The sequence below is a fragment of the Semicossyphus pulcher genome, unplaced genomic scaffold (genome assembly GCF_022749685.1).
Source record: "Semicossyphus pulcher isolate SPU_LCO1_2020_fin unplaced genomic scaffold, fSemPul1.0.p SCAF_10, whole genome shotgun sequence".
In the NCBI taxonomy this organism is placed as follows: Eukaryota; Metazoa; Chordata; class Actinopteri; order Labriformes; family Labridae; genus Semicossyphus; species Semicossyphus pulcher.
The window spans coordinates 31,739,235-31,766,692 of record NW_027211604.1 but is presented as its reverse complement, the minus strand read 5'-3'; the positions used below and the strand labels follow the sequence as shown (position 1 = coordinate 31,766,692).

Here is a 27,458-nt window from a genome sequence, read left to right as displayed (position 1 = left end):
TATAAATGAGTGAGAGGGATAACCTCCAGCTCTATGTCTGTGTGAATGTGTGTGTGCGCTCCTAATCGTGTGTGTGTACATCGCCTGCCAGCTCATCCTGCAGTCTAGTGGTAAGGAGCTTGAACTCTGTAGCAGAAAACTGCAGCAAGATCTATTTTTTTCCAGTTCTTTCTTAGTCTCAGAAGCTTACCTCCTCCTCTCTGCTGTGGTGTCCTGTGCTCACTGTCACTGATGTCTTACCACAGTGGGTTTCATAGAGGCTCACAGACCTCAGCCACTACATCAGTCATATATGTAAATCTTTGTGACAAGGTAAACGTCCTTTTGTGTACGCTAATATGCTTGATTGTTGTAAAGCTAAACACAATAAGATGTGTAACAAAGCCTAATAATAAAAAAAAGTCATCATTATTATAAATCATTATTATTATTAGAAATTATAAATGAATGAAATCAAAAGTGTAAAGATAAGTAAAGTTGAAGTTAAGAACTCCTGGTGAATTTAAGGTGAACATGGCTGAACCATTATGTGCATTTTGGCTCTTTATTCTCTGGATGCTGAATTAAGTTATTATAAAAGTAACAACTTACCTATGATTTTAAACATCCTGTAACGCTTGAACAATAAAGAAATACTGCCTAAAAACTGATTTTCCTGCTGGTTGTCTCCTCCTTTAATGGCTTTAGTCACACTAGAGTGGAACAGTAGCTCCTCTTAGTCTTTTTTATACAAAACATTGACTTCCTTTCTGACAAGTGAGGGTAGGGCTGTCTTTCTAAAGGCCAGGCAGAGCGGTGTAGTTTGTGCTCAGGAATGTCTGTGATTACGATAACGAATGGAAACTGCACTACTTTTTGTTCCCAGGCCTCCCTTTGTGAGAGCCAATCAAGTGGTCTGTAGCCCATTCATGCTTTCTCTGTCTGTCTCCCCCCACCTCTCTCTCTCTTGCTCGTCCTTTCTTTTGTCAGAATGCAGGTATTGTTTAGAAGGGAGAGCTCCTTGGGTTCTGGGACTTAGATTTAGAAATGTGGGAGAAAGAAATAGGCCGTTTAAACTGACATGAAGAAAGTATCCGCCAGCCTTTTGGCACACTTTCTCTTCAGTAAGCATCAAGCTGTGTCTGCAAATTTTCTGGATTACCTAAATGAGAGAGTGACAGTTTTATGATACTATATTTCATTTTATGTAATTGTGTTACATTACAAACATAATGTATCGCAGCATCATGGCTGCACTAGACATTTTAAGTCATGTGCATATTGAGTACTAACAGGGCTTTGCTTGAGTCTGTAGTCATAGTTTCCTTGTCTTCACTTTGCAGATCATCCCTCAATTTCTCTCAGCTCACCTCGTATATCGTCTCCAGCCTTGTAGTTGTTAACCAAGTTGTTAGCTTGTTCTGCAGCTACAAACACCACCAGCTCACAGAAGCCTTCTCTTTCCATTAACTTACTGAGAGAAAATCTCCAGTCTCTGTTTTAGTGATGAGATGGTAAATCTTATCTGCCCTGGTAGCATCACAATAGTGAATGTTTGAGTGATTACAGATCAGCCTCTGCTCTTTTCTTCTTATGCTTAATAAGTCATTAGTTAATCAGAAATTAGTGAGCTCTTCCTGCTGGTCACCATTCTGCATGTCACGTTGAATGGAGCGACTTCTGATGCTGTGATGAACAGGGCAGCTGAGTTGATCTATTATTTTTGCTTCATGACTCTGTTTAGATATTCATAGATAAAAGTTTGTGTAACTTTGTTCTGTTCAAGAATGTTAACTTTTTATTAAGAACACATTTAATGTCATTTTAATTATGAAAAATGGGATTGTCCTTAACACTGATCAAATACTGACGTCCAAAAAAGAGTTCTCATGCCCACCACAGAATACTACACTGAATTATGCCAAATGCACCATGTTAACAACAAGGAGGCTCTGTTGTCTGAAGGCAAATGTCCATTTAGTTCACTCGTTTACATTTATTTTCCCCTTTTCCCATCGGCTGCAGCCAATCAGGCACGGGTGGCAGACATATACTACGGGTATACTAGGAATGAGGATTTGCAGTTATAATAAATAGTAATAATAATAATATAATAATAGTAATAGTAGTAATTATGATAATTTATGGTAATAATGCCAACCATTAAGGTATTATTATATATAATAATAATAATAATAATAATAATAATAACAACAATAATAATGCTAACAATTAATTATAACTATAGTAATAATTGACCGGTAGATTAGAGGGGGATTGTGAGGAAAACAAAAACAAAACATGAACACAATAATGGTGGTAATAATACTAATAATAGAAACAACCTTATTGATGGAAATAATTATTGTAATAATATACTTGACTAAGTAAAATGAGAAGAGGAAAAGAAAAGAGGGAGAAAAAATTAGGATTAAGTTCAAGTTACATGTAGTAAAAATGGTCATTTACAAGCATTTTAGAGCAGGAGTGACCATAGCAACCAAAATGAATAAAAAAGTAGACATACAAAAAATGATCACAATAATAATAATAAAATAATAATAATAATAATAATAATAATGAATAGTATTAATACTACTACAAATAATATAGTGGTAATTATGAAAATTTGTAGTGATAACATCAACCATGAAGGTATTGATAATAATAATAGTAATAATAATAATAATAATAAAAATAATTAACAAAAGAATATTTTACCACCACCAAAATAATGATCTTGGTATCCTGGTATGTTTGATGTCTGTATGTAACCATTTGTGGGGATGAATGATGGTGTGCATGTCTATTGTGGATGGTGGACAGGCAAAAAGGGCGGTGAATGAGGTCGGTACGGCAGTTCATGAGGATAGTTTTCTTGGCAATGGTTAGGGCTATGGACATCTGGTAGATGTGTTATTTAGGCTGATATTAGCTATGTCGCCAAGTAAGCAGAGTTGAGGGGAGAGCGGGATGTGGCAGTCCAAGAGAAGAGAAAGGTTGTCAGTGATGTCCCGCCAGCATTGTTTCATTGGTGTACAATCCCATGTGGCATGCATATAACTGTGTATGGTGTTGTGTTTGCAGTGTGAACAAATTTCTGAATTTATAAAACCCATTTTAAACATTCTTTTCCCTGTGTAATGTACTCTATGAATAATTTTGTATTGAATAAGTTGTATGCTTGTGTTGGTGAGTACTAAGATGTTGCATATTTGGGTCATGAAGTGCTGATGGGACAGATAGTGTTAAATGGCATGTGGAAATTAACTTGTAGATTTTGCACAGTATTTTTTTTTTCTGTTGGGGATGTTAATCAGGTCTTAGTTGGGAAGGTCTAAGTCACATGATTTAATGTTGATTTTAGCTTAAATAGAGGATTTGATCTGGTGATATTCTAAGAGGTGATTTTCCCCAATGCCGTGCTTCTGGACCAAGTAAGGTAATGAGACCAAGGTGTTGTTATGGAATAGCTCTTACCTGCGATGCGTGGACCTCTTGAGCCACGAGTGATACATGAAAGCCACACGGCTGTGAACATGAATCTGCAGTTGTCCACACACAAGCTGAAAACCGATGTCTCAAAGAGCTGTCGATCATTATTGTGAGATTGTTTTGAAAAACAGTGATATGAAAAAGTGTTATTTGTAAAAAAAACATTATTTATTTATTTATTAATGATTTATTTGATTGGGACAGATACAATATACATAGACAAACTGAAAACAGCCATCCAATGCAAGTATCCTCGTGTTCATAGCGTCTGCTAGTTTGCAACACCTGTCACTAGGAGGGCTTTTAGGAATCCAAGAGGTTAGTAACAAAAGTAAAGTAAGAAAATACATTAAATACAATGTACAATTAAGCACACATTAAAAACATTACATTTAAAAGCTTGACATGAGTGCAGGTTTGTTTCTCTTGTAGAAGTGGTGAAGTTTGCAGCAAATATCAAGTGATCGGGTAGCAAGTTCCAAGACTTTGTTCCTTTCACAGAAAAAGCTGTCTGAGCAAAACATGTTTTGCAGAATGGCACCTTACAGTTGCCACTATAAGCTGCCCTGGAGGATCTGCTAAAACTCTGTAATCTTTTGATGCTTTCACAGAGAGGCTTAGGAGCAAGTCCATTTAAACATTTAAACACAAGCTTTACGTAATGGACATCAATAAAGTTAGCAAAACTTAAAATTTTGTATTTACTTAGGTCGTGTTGCTTTAAACTGGTGAGCAGCATTTTATGTAATGATTGAGCCCTTTGTAAGAATTAAACTGTATACATGTGGGGTCTTTTAAACCATTTTATATCTTGGGCTCGTATCTGAGTCACGCAGAGTAAAAGTGACTCGCATTGTTGGATTTGGTCCTCTAATGGGATTTGTTGACAATAAGAAACAAAATTGAGTTTTGAAAGCCTCTAATATTTCTAAGTAGATTATTCACAGCTTTCTCTGTGTTTTGTGCCAGATGGACGGTACAGATCTTAGCCGGCCGCATCAGTTTCTAAAATGTGTAATGAAAGTGCCGCCCGGCTCTCTCAAACAGCCTGCACAAAATCAGGACATTTTAATTAATTACCAACTATCTTTCAGTGCAAATGTTGCATTGCCCTCTCAGTCATTTTATTCTCACTATAGCTGACATCAGCATGATCAGGACTTAGCTGACTGAATATGCTGCTCATAACTTTGTACAGACGCTGGTCATGTCATATGTCGTAAGGCTGCCAAGAGCTTGGGTGTACATGGTGAATTTAGTCAATTTAGTCATGAAGTTCATAGATGAAAATACAATGTTGACAAAAAAAGGTCCTCAACAGCAACAACAAAGGGCAACATCCAGCAGAACATCTTCATAAAATATAAGTTTTGGTAGAGCTCCACAATATATTCTCTTGCCTCAGAATTTCATCCAATCTCTAGCAAACAAGCCTGCAAACCAGCACATACACCAACACAAAACCAACTCACAAAAGACAACAACAACAGTCATTCCACGATCCAGTTCATTACAAATGACATCTGCCATGAAGCATTTTTGGATTTCCCCTCTAATGCTGCAGCAGAGACGCACTTTTCCTCCAAGGGAAGACATTAGAGTTCATGGGTTTGATTCCCTCTAATGTACAGGCTCACAAGAAAACATGCATTTTATTAATGTGTGAAAGAAGATGCAGCCACTTCACCAAAACTGTTTATATTCCTCTTGAGTGGACATATTTGTAATTGGATCATTAACCTAGTGTGGGGGAAGTGTTGTGTGTAAACATCATCCGTCTGCTACTGAGTGGGTTCACTTTACAGTTCTGCTTCCACGTGCTGCTTGTCTGAGTCATGGGCTCTGTGCTGGTGGAGCTTTCATCTAGAAATGTGCATTCAAGATTCATTTTACTATTAAAATGTAAAATGTGATTTTTATGTTCTTGATACTTAAAATAGTAATACATTAACATTAATATGAGTTTGAATTTGGGATTTTAGTTGCTCGTTGGTTCTGTCTTTGCCAAAACATGATTAAAATAGGCATGAATATTATTCCTGTCGGAACCGTCATCTAGTTTAAGTGTGTTTTAAAGTTTTCAAATGTTATAGCAATATTAGCAATAAGGATCTGTTGGAGACCTGGATCATCATCTTCTAAAGTCTTATTTTTACAGTGCATGAAATATAGCTAAGATATCCACCTGCAAACGTCAGCAGCTAAAATGGGAAGAGGAGCAGATTCAAGTGCTTTCCATTCAGCAAATAGCCATAGTCGCACCATCAGTCAAACTGTTTTGATCAAGTCAAGTCACTTTAAATTATAAAGCCTAATATCTCAAATTACACATTTTCTTCAAAGGGCTGTAAGACCTGTACAGTATACGCTGTTTTATCCCTGGATCCTTAAGTGGGATAAGGGAAAACTCCCAAAACCTTCAACGGGAAAAATGGCAGAAACCCCAGGAAGAGCCAAAAAGGAAGAACATACAGACATTAAATGGCAGAGAAGCTTGAATCAGAAGAATATTAGACTTGTTATAGTTTACAATGTCAAGGGAGACATTGTTGATTTCTTCCCAGCATTTTACCCAATCTCATTGCCTTCACTCACGCTACTGTGTTTGCATTTAAGATGTGCTTATGTGCAACTGTGTGTTGGGAATTATGTTATTTTTATAAAGTGTGCTGATATGTTCCCATCAGGTTCACAGATTATTTAATCCTCATTTTCATTAACCCTTAATCACTGTTAATTAGAAGGCTATAATTGAGTTTTTAGTTACTGACCCGCTCTGTCCCACAGTGGAACAGTTTCAAATACTCAATCCTAGAGTTCCCTCTAGTGGTTGAGTTAAAATAACACTGTACTGTCCTTTTATAATGGAGAGTTAGGATGCAGGTGTTTGAACACCTGTCATGTAGGTACTTTTTATCTTGACCTCATCCACAATACTGCACAAGCACTAAAGACTTTTATGAATTCATCCAAGGACTAAAAACACGTCATGTGAAAGACAGATAGAAGTTTGAAACAGCTGTAGTAGGGTTACATAATGTTTGTGTGTTGAGCCAGTATTATATGAGACAAAGCAGGCTTTTCCAGCACTGCATGTTAGCTGTAGAGAATTTCATCAGTTTGCAAAGTGTAAATCACACAGCAGACAACAATCAATTAGCAGACATCAATTAAACCTGCAGTATCACATTTCAATAGTTAAACTGCATTTCTACAACAAGTACATCAGTAATCAATCATGAAATAACTGCTTAGTTTTCACATGTAGAACAATAAAAAAACAGTTGGAGCAGGAATGGAGGTACTTCGCTAAAACGCTTTGGCAAATGATGGTGATGGTGATGGTGATGGTGGTAATGGTGATGGTGATGGTGGTGATGGTGGTGATGATGATGATGATGATAGTGATGGTGATGATGATGGTGATGATGACAGTGATGTGATAGTAATGGTGATGATGATGGTGATGATGATAGTGGTGTGATGGTGATGCTAATGATGATGATGATAGTGATGATGAGGGTGATGGTGATAATGGCGATGATGATGGTGATAACGGTGATGATGATGATGATGGTGATAATGGTGATGGTGATGGTGATAATGGTGATGATGATGATTATGATGATATGGTGATGATGATGGTGAGGATGACAGTGATGTGATGGTGATGCTAATGATGATGATGATAGCGATGATGAGGGTGATGGTGATAATGGTGATGATGATGGTGGTGTTGATGATGATGATGATGATGATGGTGATGGTGATGATGGTGATGATGATGATGATGATGATGATGATGATGATGATGGTGGTGGTGATGACGGTGGTGATGACGGTGGTGATGACGGTGGTGATGACGATGGTGATGACGGTGATGGTGATGGTTATGACGATGGTGATGATGATGATGATGATAATGATGATGGTGGTGGTGGTGATGATGATGATGATGATGATGATGGTGATGACGATGGTGATGATGGTGATGGTTATGACAATGGTGATGATGATGATGATGATGATGATGATGATGATGATGATGGTGGTGATGACGATGGTGATGATGATGATGATGGTGATGGTGATGATGATGATGATGATGATGGTGGTGATGGTGGTGGTGATGACGATGGTGATGATGGTGATGGTTATGACAATGGTGATGATGATGATGATGATGATGATGGTGGTGATGATGATGATGATGATAATGATGATGATGATGATGACGATGGTGATGATGATGATGATGATGGTGATGATGATGATGATGGTGATGATGATGATGGTGGTGATGACGATGGTGATGATGGTGATGGTTATGACAATGGTGATGATGATGATGATGATGATGGTGGTGATGATGATGATGATGATGATGATGATGATGATGATGATGATGATGATGATGATGACGATGGTGATGATGATGATGATGATGATGGTGATGATGATGATGATGATGATGATGATGGTGATGGTGGTGATGACGATGGTGATGATGATATGGACAGAATGGAAACACAGCCATGTGAACAAACACATTTGCATCCAAAGCATTGTTGTTACACAGAATTTCTATAGACACAGATGTCCATTTGATGTTCACAGTCAAAGTCTGTGAAAAGAAGCACATATATTTCATGTGTGTTCAGGGTAGGGCTTAACAATTCAGAAAAAAAAGAGCTAATTGCAATCATCTTGAGTTACAATGCAATTTTGATGTGATTTGCGATACTAAAGGGAATGATCATTTTTACATCATTATTACTCATTTTCAGCAAAAAACATATTAAGAGGATGATGGTGTGATCTTTTAGGGGATCTATACCAAACAAAAAAACATGTTTCATGAAAAATGTGAAACTTAAGTCTGTGTATGATGTGTTATGATGATATGATTTTTTTTGTTCAGCCCTAGTTAAAGGTGATCATTCACCTTCACAGACAGGAATTGTAAATATTTACACAAGGATAAGTTTGTCAGAAATGAAAATAAGACAATCACAGACATGCTGATATACTATACGGTAGAAATCACTCTGTTGTAGCAGACAATAGTTAGCCTTACATTCTGACAGATACAGTATCTCACAAAAGTGAGTACACCCCTCACATTTCTGCAAATATTTTATTAGATCTTTTCATGGGACAACACTGAAGAAATTACACTTTGCTGCCATGTAAAGTAGTCAGTGTACAGCTTGTATAACAGTGTAAATTTACTGTCCCCTCAAAATAACTCAACACACAGCTATTAATGTCTAGCTCCCCAGTGCTGGCAGCACTCATGCAGCCCCAGACCATGAAACTCCCACCACCATGTTTGACTGTAGGCAAGACACACTTTTCTTTGTACTCCTCACCTGGTTGCCGCCACACACGCTTGACACCATCTGAACAAAAAAAGTTTATTTTGGTCTCATCAGACCACAGGACATGGTTCCAGTAATCCATGTCCTTAGTCTGCTTGTGTTCAGCAAACTGTTTGCGGGCTTTCTTGTGCATCATCTTTAGAAGAGGCTTCCTTCTGGGACGACAGCCATGCAGACCAATTTGATGCAGTGTGCGGCGTATGGTCTGAGCACTGACAGGCTGACCCCCAACCCCTCTAACCTCTGCAGCAATGCTGGCAGCACTATTTTCCAAAGACAACCTCTGGATATGACGCTGAGCACGTGCACTCAACTTCTTTGGTCGACCATGGCGAGGCCTGTTCTGAGTGGAACCTGTCCTGGGTGTTGGCAATCTTCTTATAGCCGAGGCCATCTTTATGTAGAGCAACAATTCTTTTTTTCAGATCCTCAGAAAGTTCTTTGCCATGGGGTGCCATGTTGAACTTCCAGTGACCAGTATGAGAGAGTGTGAGAGAGATAACACCAAATTTAACACACCTGCTCCCCATTCACACCTGAGACCTTGTAACACTAACGAGTCACATGACACCAGGGAGGGAAAATGGCTAATTGGCCCCAATTTAGACAATTTCACTTAGGAGTGTACTCACTTTTGTTGCCAGCGGTTTAGACATTAATGGCTGTGTGTTGAGTTATTTTGAGGGGACAGTAAATTTACACTGTTATACAAGCTGTACACTGACTACTTTACATCGTAGCAAAGTGTAATTTCTTCAGTGTTGTCCCATGAAAAGATATAATAAAATATTTGCAGAAATGTGAGGGGTGTACTCACTTTTGTGAGATACTGTACATGTAGTTCAACCTGGCAGAGTGTAACCTCTAAAGATAGAAACCAACCATGGTTTTGTCATTTTCACCTGGTATGCACACATCAGCACATCATGCAGGGCTCTCACCTCTTACCAGTGCCAGATGACACGTGTGCAGTGTGCAGTGTGCGGTGTCTTCACACTGCTGTGTGTTTCGTGTGTGTGTGCTTTGAGCAGTTGGAGGTGCAACTTGTAATCTTGATATCCTGAAGAAGCAGCTATGGGAAAAAAATCTATTTTAGAGGAAAAGTGTTAGAAAACAAAACTGAAATACATGAAAGACTTCTTTTTAAATGACATCCATAAGTACATTTGATTAGGTATGATTTCCAGGATCAAATATCATGATCATACATGACAGACAGACATAATGCAAACCAGACCCAAACCAGCTCAAATTAGGCAACTGCATTACATGGACTTTTAGAGGCTAACCCTTTTCACCACTACGACTGCACTAAGGTTTTCAGAAAGCTGCTTTTCTAACTTAAGCAAAGAATATTTCACCTTATTATTCATTGTCAGCCTATTCTCCTATTCAGCAGACAGTGCTGAGAGGATTGTAAACTATCATTTTGGTCCACTTGTGAGTATTGTTTTGCAATAGGAAGATTTAGTATAATATCATATGAGGACATCCTTAAATACAAGTATTCAACAAGATGTTTTTGTTTTTTGACAGTTCTGTTTAGGTCCTCTGAAATACATTCATGGGAAAAACACAGCTACTGAAAGTTCCTTTTATTTGTCAGGTGAAAGCTTGGCCAGTTGGGGGCACCCTACAACAGTATACAAATAAACAAAAACTGTGATGTTTTTTTGTTTGTATAATGCAAATGTGCAATTTTTTGTCTTTGTGCTGTGGCAACACCCGAATTTCCCCTCTGGGGATCAATAAAGGATAATATTATCTTATCAGTTAGACGCATTATGAAGAGATAGCCTTGTTGTTTCATAGCAATGAGACTTGCAGGAGGAGGAGGCGGATGGTAAGGGTAATCGAAGTAGAGTTGGAAGAAAGGGAAAAGAGAGATAGGGCGGGGTGTGTGTGTGTGTGTGTGTGTGTGTGTGTGTGTGTGTGTGTGTGTGTGTGTGTGTGTGTGTGTGTGTGTGTGTGTGTGTGTGTGTGAATGCGTGTGTGTGTGTGTGTAAAGCCTATATGCAAAACCTTGTTCTTGTGAGGCGTGATCCTTCGTAGCTTTCTTGTTCACTCTGACTGTGGCTTCTCATCTTTCTGCCTTGGACTCTGTGCTGCAGCAGAGTCTGTACGTCCGCTCCTTACCTCAGGAATGTCTCCCATAGTCAAAAGCCCAGAGTGCACCCCACTGCTGTGCCACTGCAAAGTTGCCTGCACCAACAACTCTTTGTCGTTAATGTTTGGATGTAAGGTAGGTTGCTGACTGCTCTTTTTTCCTCACTGATATTGAGTAGTAGGAGACATCTTTAGAGTATTTTCCTTTGGTGGTCTTTGTATAATTTTGTGTCAGTTAAGTGAGAATTACGCTTTTTGCTTCTGAGAGTAACGAAACAATTTTATTTTTTAACGGAAAGGCAGCGCTAATACTTTTATTTTTTCCATCTGTAACCCTTGCAGCCTTATAATTGCTTACTGAGGCTTTATGAGGGCATATTTATAGCTACTGTAATATTTCTGCATCCCCCTACTGTCCCCTTCATTATCGTACGGATTTTAATCATTCTTCTGCCTTTAATCTGCTGTAATTCAAGTCAGACACTTCTTATCTGTCTCCAGTTTTGTTGGAATTTTACCCCCACGCTGCTTTAAGCTCGTCAAATCACAATGGCTGGTCATTGTGATTTAGACTATTCATAAATTGAATGTTTCCTTTTTTGAGAATGTGAATCTTAAGATGCAATGGCATCAAAATCTTTCATTATTTGCTGTGGAGAGCTTGAATTCATACTTAAGGCTTCTGCTTATAGTACTGTATGACCCTGGGTCGTATCTGCATATCTCTTACCTGTTCTGATGTGACAGTTCTGTGCATCTGCTCCCATATGAGAGTGTGTGTGCGTGAAATCAGTGGCAGGTCCATAGTGGGAAACTGAAAGATTGTAGCTATTGTTAAACTAGATTTAGACTTTGTCATCTGCAGTAACTGAGCACGATTATAATGAATTGTCAAAAGAATAAAGATATAATACGTTAAGGTTTGAAAAAAAAAAAAAAAACGTTCCTCTTCTCCACTTAGTATTGATCATTTTTTGAACTTGACGTGAAATGATCCGTTCCACATAGCGAGGCTTACACATTTAACATTGTGGAAACAAAAGAGCACTGGTATTGGATTGGTACCACTGACTGTCTACAGGAGGTATCACCCATCACATGGAATGTTGTTGAGCATTATGGCTATCTGCAAATATTTTTAGAGACAGAGGTATAGTTAAAGCTAAAGAGACCTAAACTGTCCTTTGTATCAGGCTGTAGACATGTTTAGGGCATTTTAACTTGGGCTCTGGGGGGACTGACTCTCTTTTGCGGCCAGCCTATCATGGGCCAGTGGAGGAACTGTGGTTTTTGAAACTTCTGCATTGGCAGTTCGATTGGTATTTACTTTAGTTTCAGTTTGGTGTCTTTCTTTTTCTATTAACAAACTCTGACCAGTAGTGACTTTCTGCAGTGATCATGCATGATCACATACTGAGCGTGCAAATGCTTAGCTACAGTAAGTAATTCAGGAGTCATTTTGTGCCTCATGACCTGAAAAAAATAGCCTCATGTTCTTATAACCACCCCAAATGTGTGCACTCTTTCTTCTGACTGAATGAGTTCCACAGCTTCAACGGTTCAACAGTCTAATTGTCCATTGACATTAATTGTCATTCAGATCTCTCCTTCGTTCTCCTCCCTCATCAGTGTCAGAATAAGAAATACAAGGCAGAGAGGAGTTATGCATCAATTGCTAACTTCTTTTTCCTCTACTGCTAATCTCCACCTTTAAAATGAACCAGCCAGCTTAGAAAAATGGGGAAGGGGTATGTAGGCAGCGAGTGAACATTTTGTCCTTGAAGTTGATTTGTTGGAAGCAAGAAAAATGGGCTAGCATAAAGATGTGAGCGACTTTGACAAGGGCCAAATTGTGATGGCTAGACAACTGGGTAAGGCTTGTTCTGATCGAGGTGTCAGAACACATAATGTTTTTGTTACGTATGGGGCTGTGTAGCCGCAGACCGGTGAGGGTGTCTTACCCCTGTCCAGAGCCGAAAGCGCCTACAATGGGCATCAGAACTGGACCAGGAAGTATTGGAAGAAGGTGGCCTGGTCTGATGAATCACAATTTCTTTACATCATATGGATGGCCAAGTGCATGTACGTCGCTTAAGAAGAAGGCAAGCCTGTGGAGGCAGTGTGATGCTTTGGGCAATTTTCTGCTGGGAAACCTTGGGTTCTGCCATTCATGTGGATGTTAGTTCTACACCTACCACCTACCTAAACACTGTTGCAGACCAAGTACACCCCTTCATTGAAACAGTATTCCCTAATGGCAGTGGCCTCTCTCAGCAGGATAACACGCCCTGCCACACTGAAAACATGGTTCAGGAATGGTTTGAGGAACAAGACAAAGAGTTCAAGTTGTTGACTTGGCCTCCAAATTCCCCAGACCTCAATCCAATAGAGCATCTGTGGGATGTGTAGGACGAGCAAGTCTGATCCATGGAGGCCCCACCTAGCAACTTACAGGACATGTTATGGCTAACTGGTTTACGCAAAATCTTTCTTGTTCTGCTCCTGATTAAATAAGATTTCTGATTGGGAAAACACCGGGTGCAACCAATGGAAGCTTTTTTTATTGCTGTTTTTGCAGAGGGACTTCAAAGACAGTAAAAAGTGGATGACAACAATTGAGGAACTAACAGACAACTACATTAGATCCAATTTCCAGACTTAGACATCAGACAATGGTCTGTGTGGGACCACACAATTCTTCCACGCAGTAAGAGTAAGGAATATTCATCAGTGGCAGAAAAAAAACATCCAGGCAGTGTGTGGGTACAAAATCTATTGCTCACCACTGAAGCTAAGAAACACTTGATGACAGAAACTTACATGTTTGACTCTAAAAGCCCGGCTCTCCCTCCTATTGTCAGAAGAAATTAGGACTGGAGCAGATAATGGGGGAAGAGAGTCTAACTGTAGGTATTAAGCCACAGAAGGAGGTCATTGCACACAACTGCAAGGAGATTCCACACTAAAGGAGCACAGAGGCTCTGAATCTGCCCTCGGCCATGCCAACCCACATTTCCATCTCATCTTGATTCTGCTGGTTAGAGCTGTAGTGATCAGAGAGAAGAGATCTTCTCAGTGGACCAACAACACCACACGTGAGTGGTTGTGCTTTGCACAATGCACTGCCCAGCCAGCCCCACAGCTACATCATATTCTAAAACCCTCCCACTGAGACACTGTGCACTACAGGAGGAGAGTGTGCAGTGTTTATGGGGACTTGACCAAGAAAATGAACGTATCGTTTAGGGCTGTGCCAAAATATCAATACAGCAAAGTATCGCAATATTTCTTATTCACAATATGTATCGATTTTCCCGACCATCATATCGATATTAAGACGGCCTCATATTTCCCTCAAAATCCTGTGATCATAAGGATCTCCGCTCCCATAGAGCATATAGTAACGCTAACACTGGTTTCTATCCTGCATCCGTCACTGCCGCCATTACTTCAGAAGCGAACAGGGTTGAAAAGTCAAAGCAGTCATTGGACCGCACTTCGGTTATGCAGCCAAAACAGAGACAAATGATTTAGATAACCAACCTACCGACAAGACACCGTGCAGATAGGCCTTTTTCTCCACACACCTAGAGCTCTGTTGTAACTGAAATGCTGTTACACAGTGGCGTGTCCCTCTTCCTGTTTCTCGATCACAATAGGTTTCTGCTCTGTTTCCATTATCATGAGTTTCAAGTAGCCCAAAAAACACAACTGGCATTTTGCATGTTTCACTGCGACTCTGTTTTGTGGAGGAGGCTCACCTTTAAAGATGCTGTGTATCAAAATGATCCAAAGCCGACATGGTTCTGGATGACATAGGCACTACATCACGGCACTTCAAAGCCATTAAAACGGTGCCATAACAAGGTCCATATTTAACAGGCGACGTCATACCTGAGTCATTTACAGGAGGGATGTACCAGCGGTCGTCTCTCTCTGTATGTGTGTGTGTTTGTATGACAAGCATGTGTACAGATGCTGCTCGCAATGGGTGCGGGAGGGGCACAGTGCGAAGGGAGAATGTTCAGTAATTAATCAATCTTAGATGAAGATCTTGGAGAGATAAAATAAGAAACATAATAATATACCTGAGCGACCTGATAAACAGATGGGACATGAGTCAAACTATAAAACCAAAATACACGTCAAATACATTTTTCTCAAACATTGTTTCTGTCATCAATCAAATTTTATTTGTATAGCGCCAAATCATAGAGTCACAGAGTTATCTCGAGACACTTTACAGAAAGAGCAGGTCTAGACCGACTCTTTGTTATGTTATTTAAAGAGAGGCCCAACATGAATCACCATGACCTTAGCAATATTCGGCACATTGTCAGAAAAACTTCCTTTTAACAGGCAGAAACCTCGAGCAGAACCAGACTCATGTTGAACAGCCATCTGCCTCGACTGGATGGGCCGAAAATGGGATGGAAGGAGATGCAGGATAGAGACAGGCAAAGAGAGCAACAACAACATATGTTCTTGTTACCACAACAACATATGTCCTTGTTACATCAACAACAACAGGTAATACATACTTATTGTTATAATGCCAATAATAGTGGCACACTAGTGTGAAAATGAGCAAAAAATAAATTAGCACTATTAGCATTAGCAGCAACAATAATGATACTATGGGGAAGACTGATGTTAGTAGTTGTTGCAGTCGAGCAGGTCCACAGCAGCAGGTGGTCTGCAGCAACGATGCCCAGGAACCTTCAAGACAAGGGAGCACAAGAACTCCCAGGAAGATATCTGGTTAGTAATGTTAATGGGACCAGAAGATACAGAGTTAATGAGCTGCATTAATATGACAGAGAGAGAGAGAGACAGAGAGACAGAGAGGGAGAGAGAGAGAGACAGATAAACACAGAGACAGAGAGAGAGAGGGGAGTTCGGTGTGTCAGATCCCCCCGGCAGTCTAAACCTATAGCAGCATAACTATGGGCTGGTCCAAGCCTGAGCCAGCCCTAACTATAAGCTTTATCAAAGAGGAAAGTTTTAAGTCTACTCTTAAAAGAAGAGAGGGTGTCTGCCTCCCGGACCTTGACTGGTAGATTGTTCCAGAGGAGAGGGGCCTGGTAATTGAAGGCTCTACCTCCAACACTACTCTTAGAGACTTTAGGTACCACAAGCAGGCCTGCATCCTGGGAGCGCAATGTTCCAGAGGGGTGATATGGCACTATGAGCTCTTTAAGATATGATGGTGCCTGACCATTAAGAGCTTTGTAAGTAAGAAGAAGGGTTTTAAATTCTATTTCTAGATTTTACAGGAAGCCAGTGCAGAGAGGCTAATACAGGAGAGATGTGATCTCTCTTCCTAGTTCTTGTCAGCACATGTGCTGCAGCATTTTGTACCAGCTGCAGAGTTATTAGTGACTTATTAGGGCAGCCTGATAGTAACGAGTTACAATAATCCAACCTGGAAGTAACGAATGCATGGACTAGTTTTTCTGCATCGTTTTGAGACAAGATGTGTCTGATTTTTGCTATGTTGCGAAGATGAAAGAAGGCTGTCCTTGATATTTGTTTTATGTGGGAGATGAAGGACATATCCTGATCAAATAGAACTCCCAGATTCCTAACAGTGGCGCTGGATGCCAGGCTGATGCCATCTAGGGCAGCTATATCATTAGAGAAAGAATCTCTAAGGTGTTTTGGGCCGAGCACAATAACTTCAGTTTTGTCTAAATTAAGTAGCAGAAAGTTTCTAGTCATCCAGATCTTTATGTCGTTAAGGCATGCTTCTAGTTTAGATAGCTGATTGGTTTCGTCTGGCTTCATTGATAAGTATAATTGAGTATCATCTGCGTAACAATGAAAATGTTGTGAGAGTGTTTCCTCATGATATTACCAAGAGGAAGCATATATAAGGTAAAAAGAATCAGTCCGAGCACAGAACCTTGTGGAACTCCATGACTAACTTTGGTTTGCATAGAGGACACATCATGAACATTAACAAACTGAGATCGATCTGATAAATAAGATTTAAACCAACTTAATGCAGATCCTGTAATGCCAATTAAATGTTCTAGTCTCTGTAACAGGATGTGATGGTCTATCGTGTCGAAAGCGGCACTAAGATCTAACAGGACGAGTACAGAGAGAAGTCCTCTGTCTGAAGCAGTAAGTAGATCATTTGAAACTCGCACAAGTGCTGTCTCAGTGCTATGGTGGACTCTAAATCCTGACTGAAAGTCCTCAAATAAACTGTAGTTATGAAGAAAGTCACATAATTGATTAGCGACTGCTTTCTCAAGGATCTTTGAGATAAAAGGAAGGTTAGATATAGGTCTATAGTTAGCTAAGGTGCCTGAATCTAGGGTAGGCTTTTTAAGAAGTGGCTTAATTACAGCTAGTTTAAAAGACTGGGGTACATAGCCAGTCGATAAAGACATATTGATAGACAGGTTGATGGTTTAGACGAAGATATCAGAGAATTTAGCTCAGGAAGGTCAATTGGAGAAAAACAGTCAAGGTAAACATCAGGTTTTTGAGCAGTTTCCAAAGATACATCTGCACCAGTTAACGGCAGGAGGTTACAAATTTTGTCTCTAATCTTTAGGATTTGTCATTAAAGAAGCTCATGAAATCATCACTGCTGAGGCCTATAGGAATACTTGGCTCAGTGGAGCTGTGACTCTCTGTCAGCCTGGCTACAGTGCTGAAAAGGTACCTGGGATTGTTTTTATGTTCTTCTATGAGGGAGGAGTAGTAGACACCTCGAGCATGCCGTAGGGCCTTCCTGTATTTATTAAGACTATTTTGCCAGAGTAAACGAGACTCTTCTGTTTTGGTGGATCGCCACATTCTTTCAAATTTACGCGACATTTGCTTCAAGTTACGAGTTTCTGAGTCATACCATGGAGCTAGCCTCTGTCGTTTAATAATCTTCTTTTTTAAGGGGGCAATCGAGTCTAGAGTACTTCTCAGCAAACCTGCAGTACTATCAACAAACTGATCAAGCTGAGAGGGACTAACATTAGCATAAGAGCTTTCTGTAGTAAACAGATGTGGTAAAGAATTAAAAGCAGCTGGAATTGTTTCCTTAAATTTAGCTACAGTCCTATCAGACAAACATCTTGTGAGTACATTTTTGTTAACTGGAGAGTAGTCGGTTAATAAGACATCGAATGTTACTAAATAGTGATCTGATAAAAGAGGATTTTGTGGGAAGACAATTAAGTTTTCGGTTTCAAGGCCATAAGCTAGAACAAGGTCGAGGGTGTGGTTAAAGCGGTGAGTAGGCTGGTTTACACTTTGAGTGAAACCAATAGAGTCCAAAAGGGACATAAATGCCATGTTAAGACTATCATTATCAACATCTACATGAATATTGAAGTCCCCTAGGATAATTATTTTATCTGAACTCAGGACTAAATCTGATAAAAACTCTGAGAATTCAGTTAGAAAATCAGAGTATGCGCCAGGAGGGCGGTATACTATCACAAATAAAACAGGCTGTAAAGTTTTCCAAGCTGGGTGTGAAAAACTCCGAACAAGGCTTTCAAAAGAGCTGAAACTAAGTTTTGGTCTAGGGTTGATTAGAAGACTAGAAGTGAAGATAGCTGCCACTCCACCAACTCGACCAGTGTCTCGAGGAGTATGAGTATTAAGATGACTGGGAGGAGTGGATTCATTTAAGCTGACATATTCTTCCTGACACAGCCAAGTCTCATTTTTTTCGATTTACTCCTTTTTTATTTAAGTTTGAATTAACTGTAATAAAAGGCCTGGGTTGGGGGGCAGACACAGTCTCTATAACATTAACATTGTGGCTGGGAAACTGCTCACAGGATAGCTCAGAGGAGTATGTAGGACTAAAGTTGCAGTGTTGTAGGAACTACAACTATACAGTCATTATAGTTCTTATCATGCTGATTTACGTTAAGTGTTCATTTTTCTGACAAGTTTACTTTTAATTAGTTATTTGATGCTATAAAAAGGGGGCGTGACCTCATGATTGACAGCTCTGTTCACAAATGGGGCTCCTGCAGCGTTCTGTTCCCAAGTAGCAGAGTAGAGGAGGAGCAGCGAGAGGAGACGTAACTGACACTAACACTACAGTCATTAAACTTTCCATAAGCATGAATATCTGCTTCAGACCAACATTTTTTATAAAATGTGAGTTTCTTGCAGCAGAAGGGATGGGCCATCAATAGCACGGCTCCACCAGCTGATCCCTACTGGGCCAATTCTGGCTCCAAATGCGGAATGAAAAAATTTGCATGCGAATTTCCTGCATGGCAAATAAACACACCAGGTCCAGTGCTGTGTTTATCATATAGTATTGGGTGTGGGGACACAAGATTTACGTTCTCCCATTTCGGCAGCAAACTTTCGAATGGAGTATGAATGAATGAATAAAGGACCTGGAGGTATTGCATCAGCTGGAACAAATCAAAGAATTTAATTGGTCATGTATATTGCCGGTGGAAATCTGCAGAAATCGAAGTTGTTCCAAACATGTTTTCCCCGTGTGAATATTCCACACAGGTGTGCAAACATTCATAAGAACCTACAAAATCAGTCTTTATAAATTTCCTGTGTTTGGTTTGAAAGGGCTTTAGCGCTAGCTGTCCTTTACTTAACTAATGAGCTAAAGTAAGCTGCAGTGGGGTTTGCCCTTGAAGAGTATTGGAGAAACACTGATTGTCCACATAAGCCTGCTTTATTCAGTGTTTTTTATGGGTTTTCATTACCTAGTTCATGGAAACCTCTGCAGATAATATGGCTCCCAGTATAAACCATTTGAACAATTGATAGACAAGGGCAAAGTGATGTCTGTCTTTATGTGTCAGCCCTGTGATTTACTAGCAACCTGTTCAGGGTGTACCAGTCTCTTGCACAATGACAGCTAGGATTGGCTCGAGCCCCTCGCAAGGCTTAACAGTGTAGATACTGGATGTATGGATGGACTTCACACATGACATTTACTTTGATTATTTGACATCATATCATTGATGAAAAAATGATGAAAAACGCCTCCACCTTGATGTTTGAGCATCTCCTTAATGGAAACAAAAATACGTAAGTGCCATTGTAGTTCACAGTGACCTGAATACAAGTGAGAAAACATTTTTTCATTACTAGCTTCAATGGCAAACTCATTCTCCAGTATGGTTATGTAACCAGAGCCCGGGTGCTGTGGTGATTCTCCCACATAGTATATTGTAGGTCACTTGGCTTCTCTCAGCCTTCAGGTCAAATGGCCTTGAATCGGTGCAGTAGAAACTGTGTTTAGCTTCGAGCCTTAGATTATTAACTTGCATAGCATATCACCTCATTATAGCAATCTCTACTGTTGGCTACATGCCAATTATTATGGAATGTATATAGTTTTGTATTATTTGTTATTTCACAGAAAGCCATTAACAGACCAGCTTTGTAAAGTGGAAATTTAGATTGAATATTTAACAGCTTCAGATGAAAGAAACTGGACAAGGTTTTTATCCAGGTCAATGTCACTCAAAAGGAATTTCCACCTTTCTGTCACTGTAGAAGAGAAAAAACATAGGCCTACCACATGCAAGCAAGAGAGGTTTTGTGTTGTGTGCAGAAAACATGCTGTAAACTAAGAATGCTTTCAAAAATGGAAGTGTTAATAGTTTATTTCCATCAATTAACAAAATGCAACGAATTAACAGAGGAGAAATCTAAATCAAATCAATATTTGGTGTGACCACCCTTTGCCTTCTACACAGCATACATTTTTCCAGGTACACTTGCACACAGTTTTTGGAACTTGAAGGAACTCGGCTGGTAGGTTGTTCCAAACATCTTGGAGAACGAACCACAGATCTTCTGTGAATGTAGGCTCCTCAAATCCTTCTGTCTCTTCATGTAAGCCCAGACAGACTCAATGATGTTGAGATCAGGGCTCTGTGGGAACCATACCATCACTTCCAGGACTTCTTGTTCTTCTTTACGCTGAAGATAGTTCTTAATGACATTGGCTGTGTGTTTGGGGTCATTGTCCTGCTGCAGAATAAATTTGGGGCCAATAATAAGCCTCCCTGATGGTATTGCATGATGGATGAGTATCTACCTGTATTTCTCAGCATTGAGGACACCATTAATCCTGACCAAACCTCCAACACCATTTGCGGAAATGCAGCCCCAATCTTGCAAGGAACCTCCACCATGCTTCACTGTTGCCTGCAGACACTCATTATTGTACCACAGTCCAGCCCTTGGGTGAACAAACTGCCTTCTGCTGCAGCCAAATATTTCAAAAGTAGACTCATCAGTTCTGTGCTGATGGCACTGCTGGACATCTTCCAATTTCGAAGGGAAATAAGTTCGATGTGTTTTTCATCTGCTGCACTAAGTTTCCTTGGCCGACCACTGCGTCTACCATCCTCAACATTGCCCGTTTCTTTGTGCTTCTTCAAAAGAGCTCGAACAGCACATCTTGAAACCCCAGTCTGCTTTGAAATCTTTGTCTGGCAGAGACCTTGCTGATGTAGTATAACTACCTTGTGTCTTGTTGCTGTGCTCAGTCTTGCCATGGTGTCTGACCTGTGACATGAAACTGTCCACAACCTCACCTTGGTAGCAGAGTTTGGCTGTTCCTCACCCAGTTTTAAGCCTCCAACACAGCTGATTCTATTTTAGTTAATGACTGTGTTTCAACCAACATGTGAAATTGATGATCATTAGTACCTGTTTGGTATAATTGGTTGATCATACACCTGACTATAATCCTACAAAATCCCTGACTTTGTTTGAAAGCAAAAGGGTAGTAACATATACATATATATACATATATATTGATTTGATTTTGATTTTTCTTTTGTTCGCTCACTTATCATTTTGTAAATTGATAAAAATATCGCATTCATCAGTACAACCTGGAGTTCAGGTAGACCTATGTGGGCTTTTCACAGTCAAAGAGCAGTCCAGACATCTGTGTGATGCACAACAACTGAATGCAATTGGTTGCACCTGATCTTAATTAGGGGGTTTAAGAACTCAAAGCGTTTCCTATTTTAAGCAACTTCGAGTGGTCGCAGAAACTAGAAATAGTGCTATATAAGTATAGTCCATTTACCATATCATGTTGCACTCAGAAATATTTAGGCCTAATATTTAAGATTGATGTATTTTAATTGCATATAAATTTCCATCCATTTGGATTACTTAGTTTTAACATAAACAAACTAATAAACTTAATGTGATGCATATTTGTCAGTCAAACATAAATGAAACAAGTAGGAATGAGATTTATGTAATAGTACGAATAAACCCACTGTGTTTGAAATTCATAAGAACCAGGTTTATGTATTCAATATTAATAAAGCCTATTTGTTTAAAATTCATAATAACCAGGATTTATGTATTATTATTAATAAATCCAATATGTTTAGCCCAGCCGATTTTATCGGCCGACATTCGCACTTTGCAGATATATCGATATCAGTGTAGAAGTCCTCCGATATATATATACATTTAATTTTTAACAGTGCTGCGGGTAAATGCCAGTGCATCTCCTGACAGGCAGAGGACGCAGTTTTAATCTTTGACAGTACAAGAGACGAACAGAAATATTTTGTCAAAATACGGCTGAAGTCAAGAAATGTAACAGCCTCCTCACTCATGGTTAAACTATAATCTAGCACAAAAATGACAATTACCAACATATGCAGAACATATGTTCTAAACAGACACATTAAAAACACTAACAACATTTTTTTTTGCATTTTGGAACATAAATAGCAAACTTAACAACTTAAACTACTCAGTCAGCACTAGATGGCAGGCATGATGGTAAATGATGACGTCCCTGTCGCTGCCAGAGTCCGCGTCTGTCTACTCCGCCCGCAGCACACCTGCAGCTCCTTCCAGCAGTGAGACACACACGCACGCGGACGGTTCTCATTCACAGAACGGCAAATGAAGAAGTTCCTCTTTGATCCAATAAATGCAAATGCTGGCGGGGAGAACTCTTCTTCTGCTGCTTTCCGGCAGAGTAGGCACAGTTGGGTGCGTTGCTGCCCCCACTGATGTAGTAACTCATTGTGGAGAGAACTCCTGCGCCATTATTATGTAAACCAATCTCATACATTTTAACTAATTGAATCTTGCTTGTTTCACAGCTAGATATATTTAAACCATGTTCATACGTTTTAACTGATTAAATGTAATTGTTTTCACAATTAACAGATTTACGCTGATTCTAAGGAATTTGAATAAATACAATTTGAAAATATGATGATTTAAATAAAATCAAATAGTCCAAAATCAACATTGTTTGTCACAATACCTAAGTTAGTATCATGTTTGCTGGCAAAGTTATTTGTCAAGCTAGACTGACAACACTGTCATACACAGCCACCCCAGTGTGTGTTTTTACAAAGCGTTCCAGTGTTGCGGAAGCAAAATGTGCGCGAGGTGTAAAGAAACAACACATGCTTTAAATACCCTGTCGGTACCAAATCCGTCCCGGCTGCCCAATCCGTTCTGCACATGCGCAGAATTGAACCTGCTTTACGACACTGCTCTATTTGTTCCACGCATGCGCCGCTCGACTCGAGAGAGTTGTGCCGTGTATGGTGGTCAAATTGATTAGAGAGTAAGTATTGTCTGCTTTATATGTTAATAAATAGTAAATCTGGCGAAATTAGTCTTGACTGCTTTCATTAAATGTGCACCACATACCATACAATGAAAATACACCATGAGATGTTGCTTGGTCGAGAAAGTTTCTTGGTTGCCTAGAAAGTATCATTTCACGGTGTGTTTTCAGATCCAAATACACATACAACTCCAGAGGTGTGTGTTTATATCAGATGGCAGTTTACTTATATATGATCTATGGGTGACAGGGCTCTGTGACAGAGCGATAGTAGGGCCCCAGAGCAGTAAAGTCCATCACAAATGTCTGTAATGATCACCTTGTAATTTTAGCAAAACATCTTTTAACAATCAATGTTAATAAAACAAGCAGTCGTGCAACATTTCTGTGCTTTTATGATGGCTAATAACGACCAGGTTCTGTTATTTGTATTGTATTGTAGTGTATTTGTCTAATATTGTGCTTTTAATAAAGTTAAAAAACTAAAATACTCGCAACCGTCAAATGTTCACACATACGCCTCTGTTACTACCTCTGATGCCAGCTCAGAGTCGGAATGGTGGGGCGAAGTCGTGCATATTGTAATAACCTTGAACTGGCAGTGTAAAAGCGGCTATTGAGACATTATTTTAACCCACACCAAGATATATTTTCTAAACTGAACGTAATAGTTTAAGCATTAACATAATTCACACAGTTAATCAAGGCTGTGATGATATTCAGTTCATTACTCCCTCTTGTGTGATATTGCTTAAATCTATCTTCTTTACCTTTTTGTAAATATATTTTTCTCTGAAGAGTTCCTTTGTGACTGCACCCTCTGTTTCTCTTACATCTTGCAGGAGTATACAGTAGAGAATGCAAGCTCAGGCAAGATTGCAGAATGCTGTTCTATTTTTAGTAGCTCTGGTTGCTGATGTATCACCAGCCCAGAGCTGTGTCTTCCTAACATTAGAATGTGTGTCTTTACATAACTGGGATCACTTGGTCATTACAGTTGGTTTGCATTTCAGTAATGCAAGTGGCTACGCTGCCTGCATGAAGACCACTTGTGTTTGTGTAACCTCTTGTTCTCTGAGTCTGTTGTACCTAATAATTACTGTTCAGTCTTACTCAGTATGCACCAGTTGACTCCAAAAGGCATGCTCTTCCTCTATTGTTAGATGACTTGGTAAGGTGTTGCCTTGACACCAGGGTCTTTCTGCAAATTAACATTCTTGATGCTTGTAATCTGAAGCCACTGAAAACTCAAATCCACAATAGCCTCATAAAAAGAATGAGTAGCCTTATTACTATGTGATTTAGGGGCTCATATAAGTAATACTGAAGGTGGGACTTTTTAAAGTAGCTTTATTTTGATTAATTATTTTTCCAAACAGGAGCCCTGCTGACCGCCATCTATTGTATGTAATACAGTGACGATTGATAACAGCCTCATGAAACTCTACTTTGACAAATCCAAACTATCCCTTTAGACTGTGAATATCCCACTTAGAAATACACAACCAGGTTGAGAAGTGGTGCTGTAATTATTAACCTGGTTGGTTGAAGATTTTCAGTGATAATATGGCATTCTTCTGTTGTCCTCTATAGTGAAACAGTAGACATAAGAATTGTGTCATGCTTTAGGTAACTCTTTTTCACACTAACTGTGTGAGTGTGGATCCATGCCATGCAATGATGTAATTGTTTTATCTGTGTTTGCATGTGTTTCAGTTTGTTATCACCCTATCCACTTTGTTCTTGCACGTACTGATATCCAGAATAACGCTGTGTGTTGTGATACCTGTGAACGACTTTCTCTGCCTCCTGCTTCTGTTTCTGCTTCTGTATGGTTGTGCTGATTGTATGTTTGGGATCTTGGACATGTTTGATCATCTATGGACTTCATCCTTGATTCTGGCCTGTTCTGTTTGCTCTCAGTGGTCACATATGGTCCTGTTGCTCTTTCCAGAACAGGCCACCAGCAGTACAGGGGTCACCCAACAACGGCCAGCCCCCACCCTGCATGAACTCTGCCTTGATGAACGCGCCCTGGGTGAGAGAGGGGAGTAAGGGGGTAGTATTTTCTCACCCCATTCAAACTGTATACAGTTTCATCCTGGCAATCTACCACAGTATTCACTGCCATGATATCTGACAGGTCATGATTCAATGTTTTCACCAGTCAAAGAAGATATTTCACCCATTCACTCCATTGTGTGTTCATTGAGTCACACTTGAAATCCATCACGTAACATTGATACCTATTAGAATGTGTAATTTCATATTGCTGCTTGTTTGAAGAGCTTCCTGCTTATGATACAAGCGTAAAGAAAGGAGAGGGTTCATTTGTTAAAATTAAGAATATAGTTCATTACGTGCTCAAAAATTCTTAATCACAAATTTTAGGCATAAGTTTTTTTAAAATGTAAAAACAATAAACTGCTTAATACTCAGAATAATGCAGTTTCATGTTAATAATCAAGATTTCCCCAATGCTCTTCGATTGACAGGATGTCAGCGGGACTGTGAGCTGAGTCTTTCATTTACCAGTCCTTCAGTGGTAATCATTCACAAGGTTCCTTCTGTGAGCCAGATAGGTCTGAAGTCTACTGTTAAAACACTTGATTTACTAGTTTCACCTTTCAAAATGTGTTTTTCTCTCTTGGGTCTGCTGAAATTGTTTTAATGTCCAGCGTGCTAGCCAGAGACTACAGACGGACTGGCTGTTACTTTTAATTAATGGGCTCATTTGGAGAAATTCATGTTGAGTAAATAATGTCTTAATAACTTTTTTTTTATCATACTGAAGATCATTTATCGCTGATCCCTAACACCCACACCGAGGAAAAATGGAAGTCCTGCCAATGCTTGTCCTTAATATCTCCGTTGTAACTATTGTGATGCTGGTGCTTCTTTTTTCTCCCTGTACTGTCCTAAAATGCCAAACTGCTCTGACTAACGCCGGGAACACACCGGACGCCGAAGCGCCGCGAATAGCCGCGAAGCGCTGAGAAGCGGAGCCAGTTTCGCCCATGTTAACCGATTGTGTCGTTCACACCAGACGTGCCGCGGTGCGCACCTCCGCGGCCGGCTCCCGCCCTGCAGCGATCGTTTCGGTGTCTGGTCTATTTTTTGAGCGAGCCGCGAGCGATCGCGTCAATCCTGGCAGGAAGTCACACATGAAACAACGACAGAATCCGGTCAATTTTCAAAATTAAAACCATTTTCAAAATAAATAAAATAAATAAAAGCGCTTCGGCATCCGGTGTGTCCCCGGCGTAAGCAAATGCTAAAACTTGTTTTCAAAGCAATTTTACTGGCCAGCTCAACGGGTTGTGGATAAAAAGAGTGACATTGCACTAATTTTTAATGTATTCAGCAGGTAATTTTTTATACAGTAAAAACATTGATGACTGATTTGGACTTTGACCCCAAAGTATGTTGGTTCTGTACTCTGCCTATGCAATGCCATAAATTGTTCTTACAGCAATATAGAAAGCTTAGTGCAGTACAACAAATTGATTTGATGTTATAAAATGATTTCATTAATTAACATATTTACTGATTGACCGATCTAGATCATAATTTATATATAAGCTAAACTTTGCATCCTCATCTTCACTTTCATTATTGTTGTCACTGTCACCGTTGTTGTCTTGATGACAATCACTTTAATAATATCATCCAAACGATTTCATGGACACTTTGGTGTATCCTGTACCTCTTACTTGATACCGTTTATTACACGATATGACTGTCAGTGTCAGTAAAAACTCTCACACTTATTATTAAAACTTCACATCAAACAGATCAAGAAGCTCATTTTTAAACCGATTTGATCAAAACTGTAGTAACAGCAGTCATCCTTCAGACAGCAAAAGAGTTCTGCCGTGTTTTTAAAGCATTATATTTTTCATTCCAGATTAGTTTTT

The 27,458-nt window shown here is 39.6% G+C and overlaps 1 protein-coding gene across 14 annotated transcripts in view; it reads left to right on the top strand.

Moving 5' to 3' along the window:
- Positions 1-27,458, top strand: part of dlg2 (discs, large homolog 2 (Drosophila)) — a 163,351-nt gene that overhangs the window by 44,404 nt on the left and 91,489 nt on the right. For 12 of the 14 annotated variants that reach the window (XM_069675111.1, XM_069675184.1, XM_069675218.1 and 9 more), the window contains one exon: positions 25,496-25,579. The exons of 1 other annotated variant lie outside the window; for it this stretch is intronic. In XM_069675111.1, the coding sequence (XP_069531212.1) occupies positions 25,496-25,579 (84 nt within the window). Of the gene's footprint in view, positions 1-11,037; positions 11,098-25,495; positions 25,580-27,458 lie in introns of those variants that run through there. One more of the 14 variants, XM_069675127.1, reaches the window with a different exon arrangement.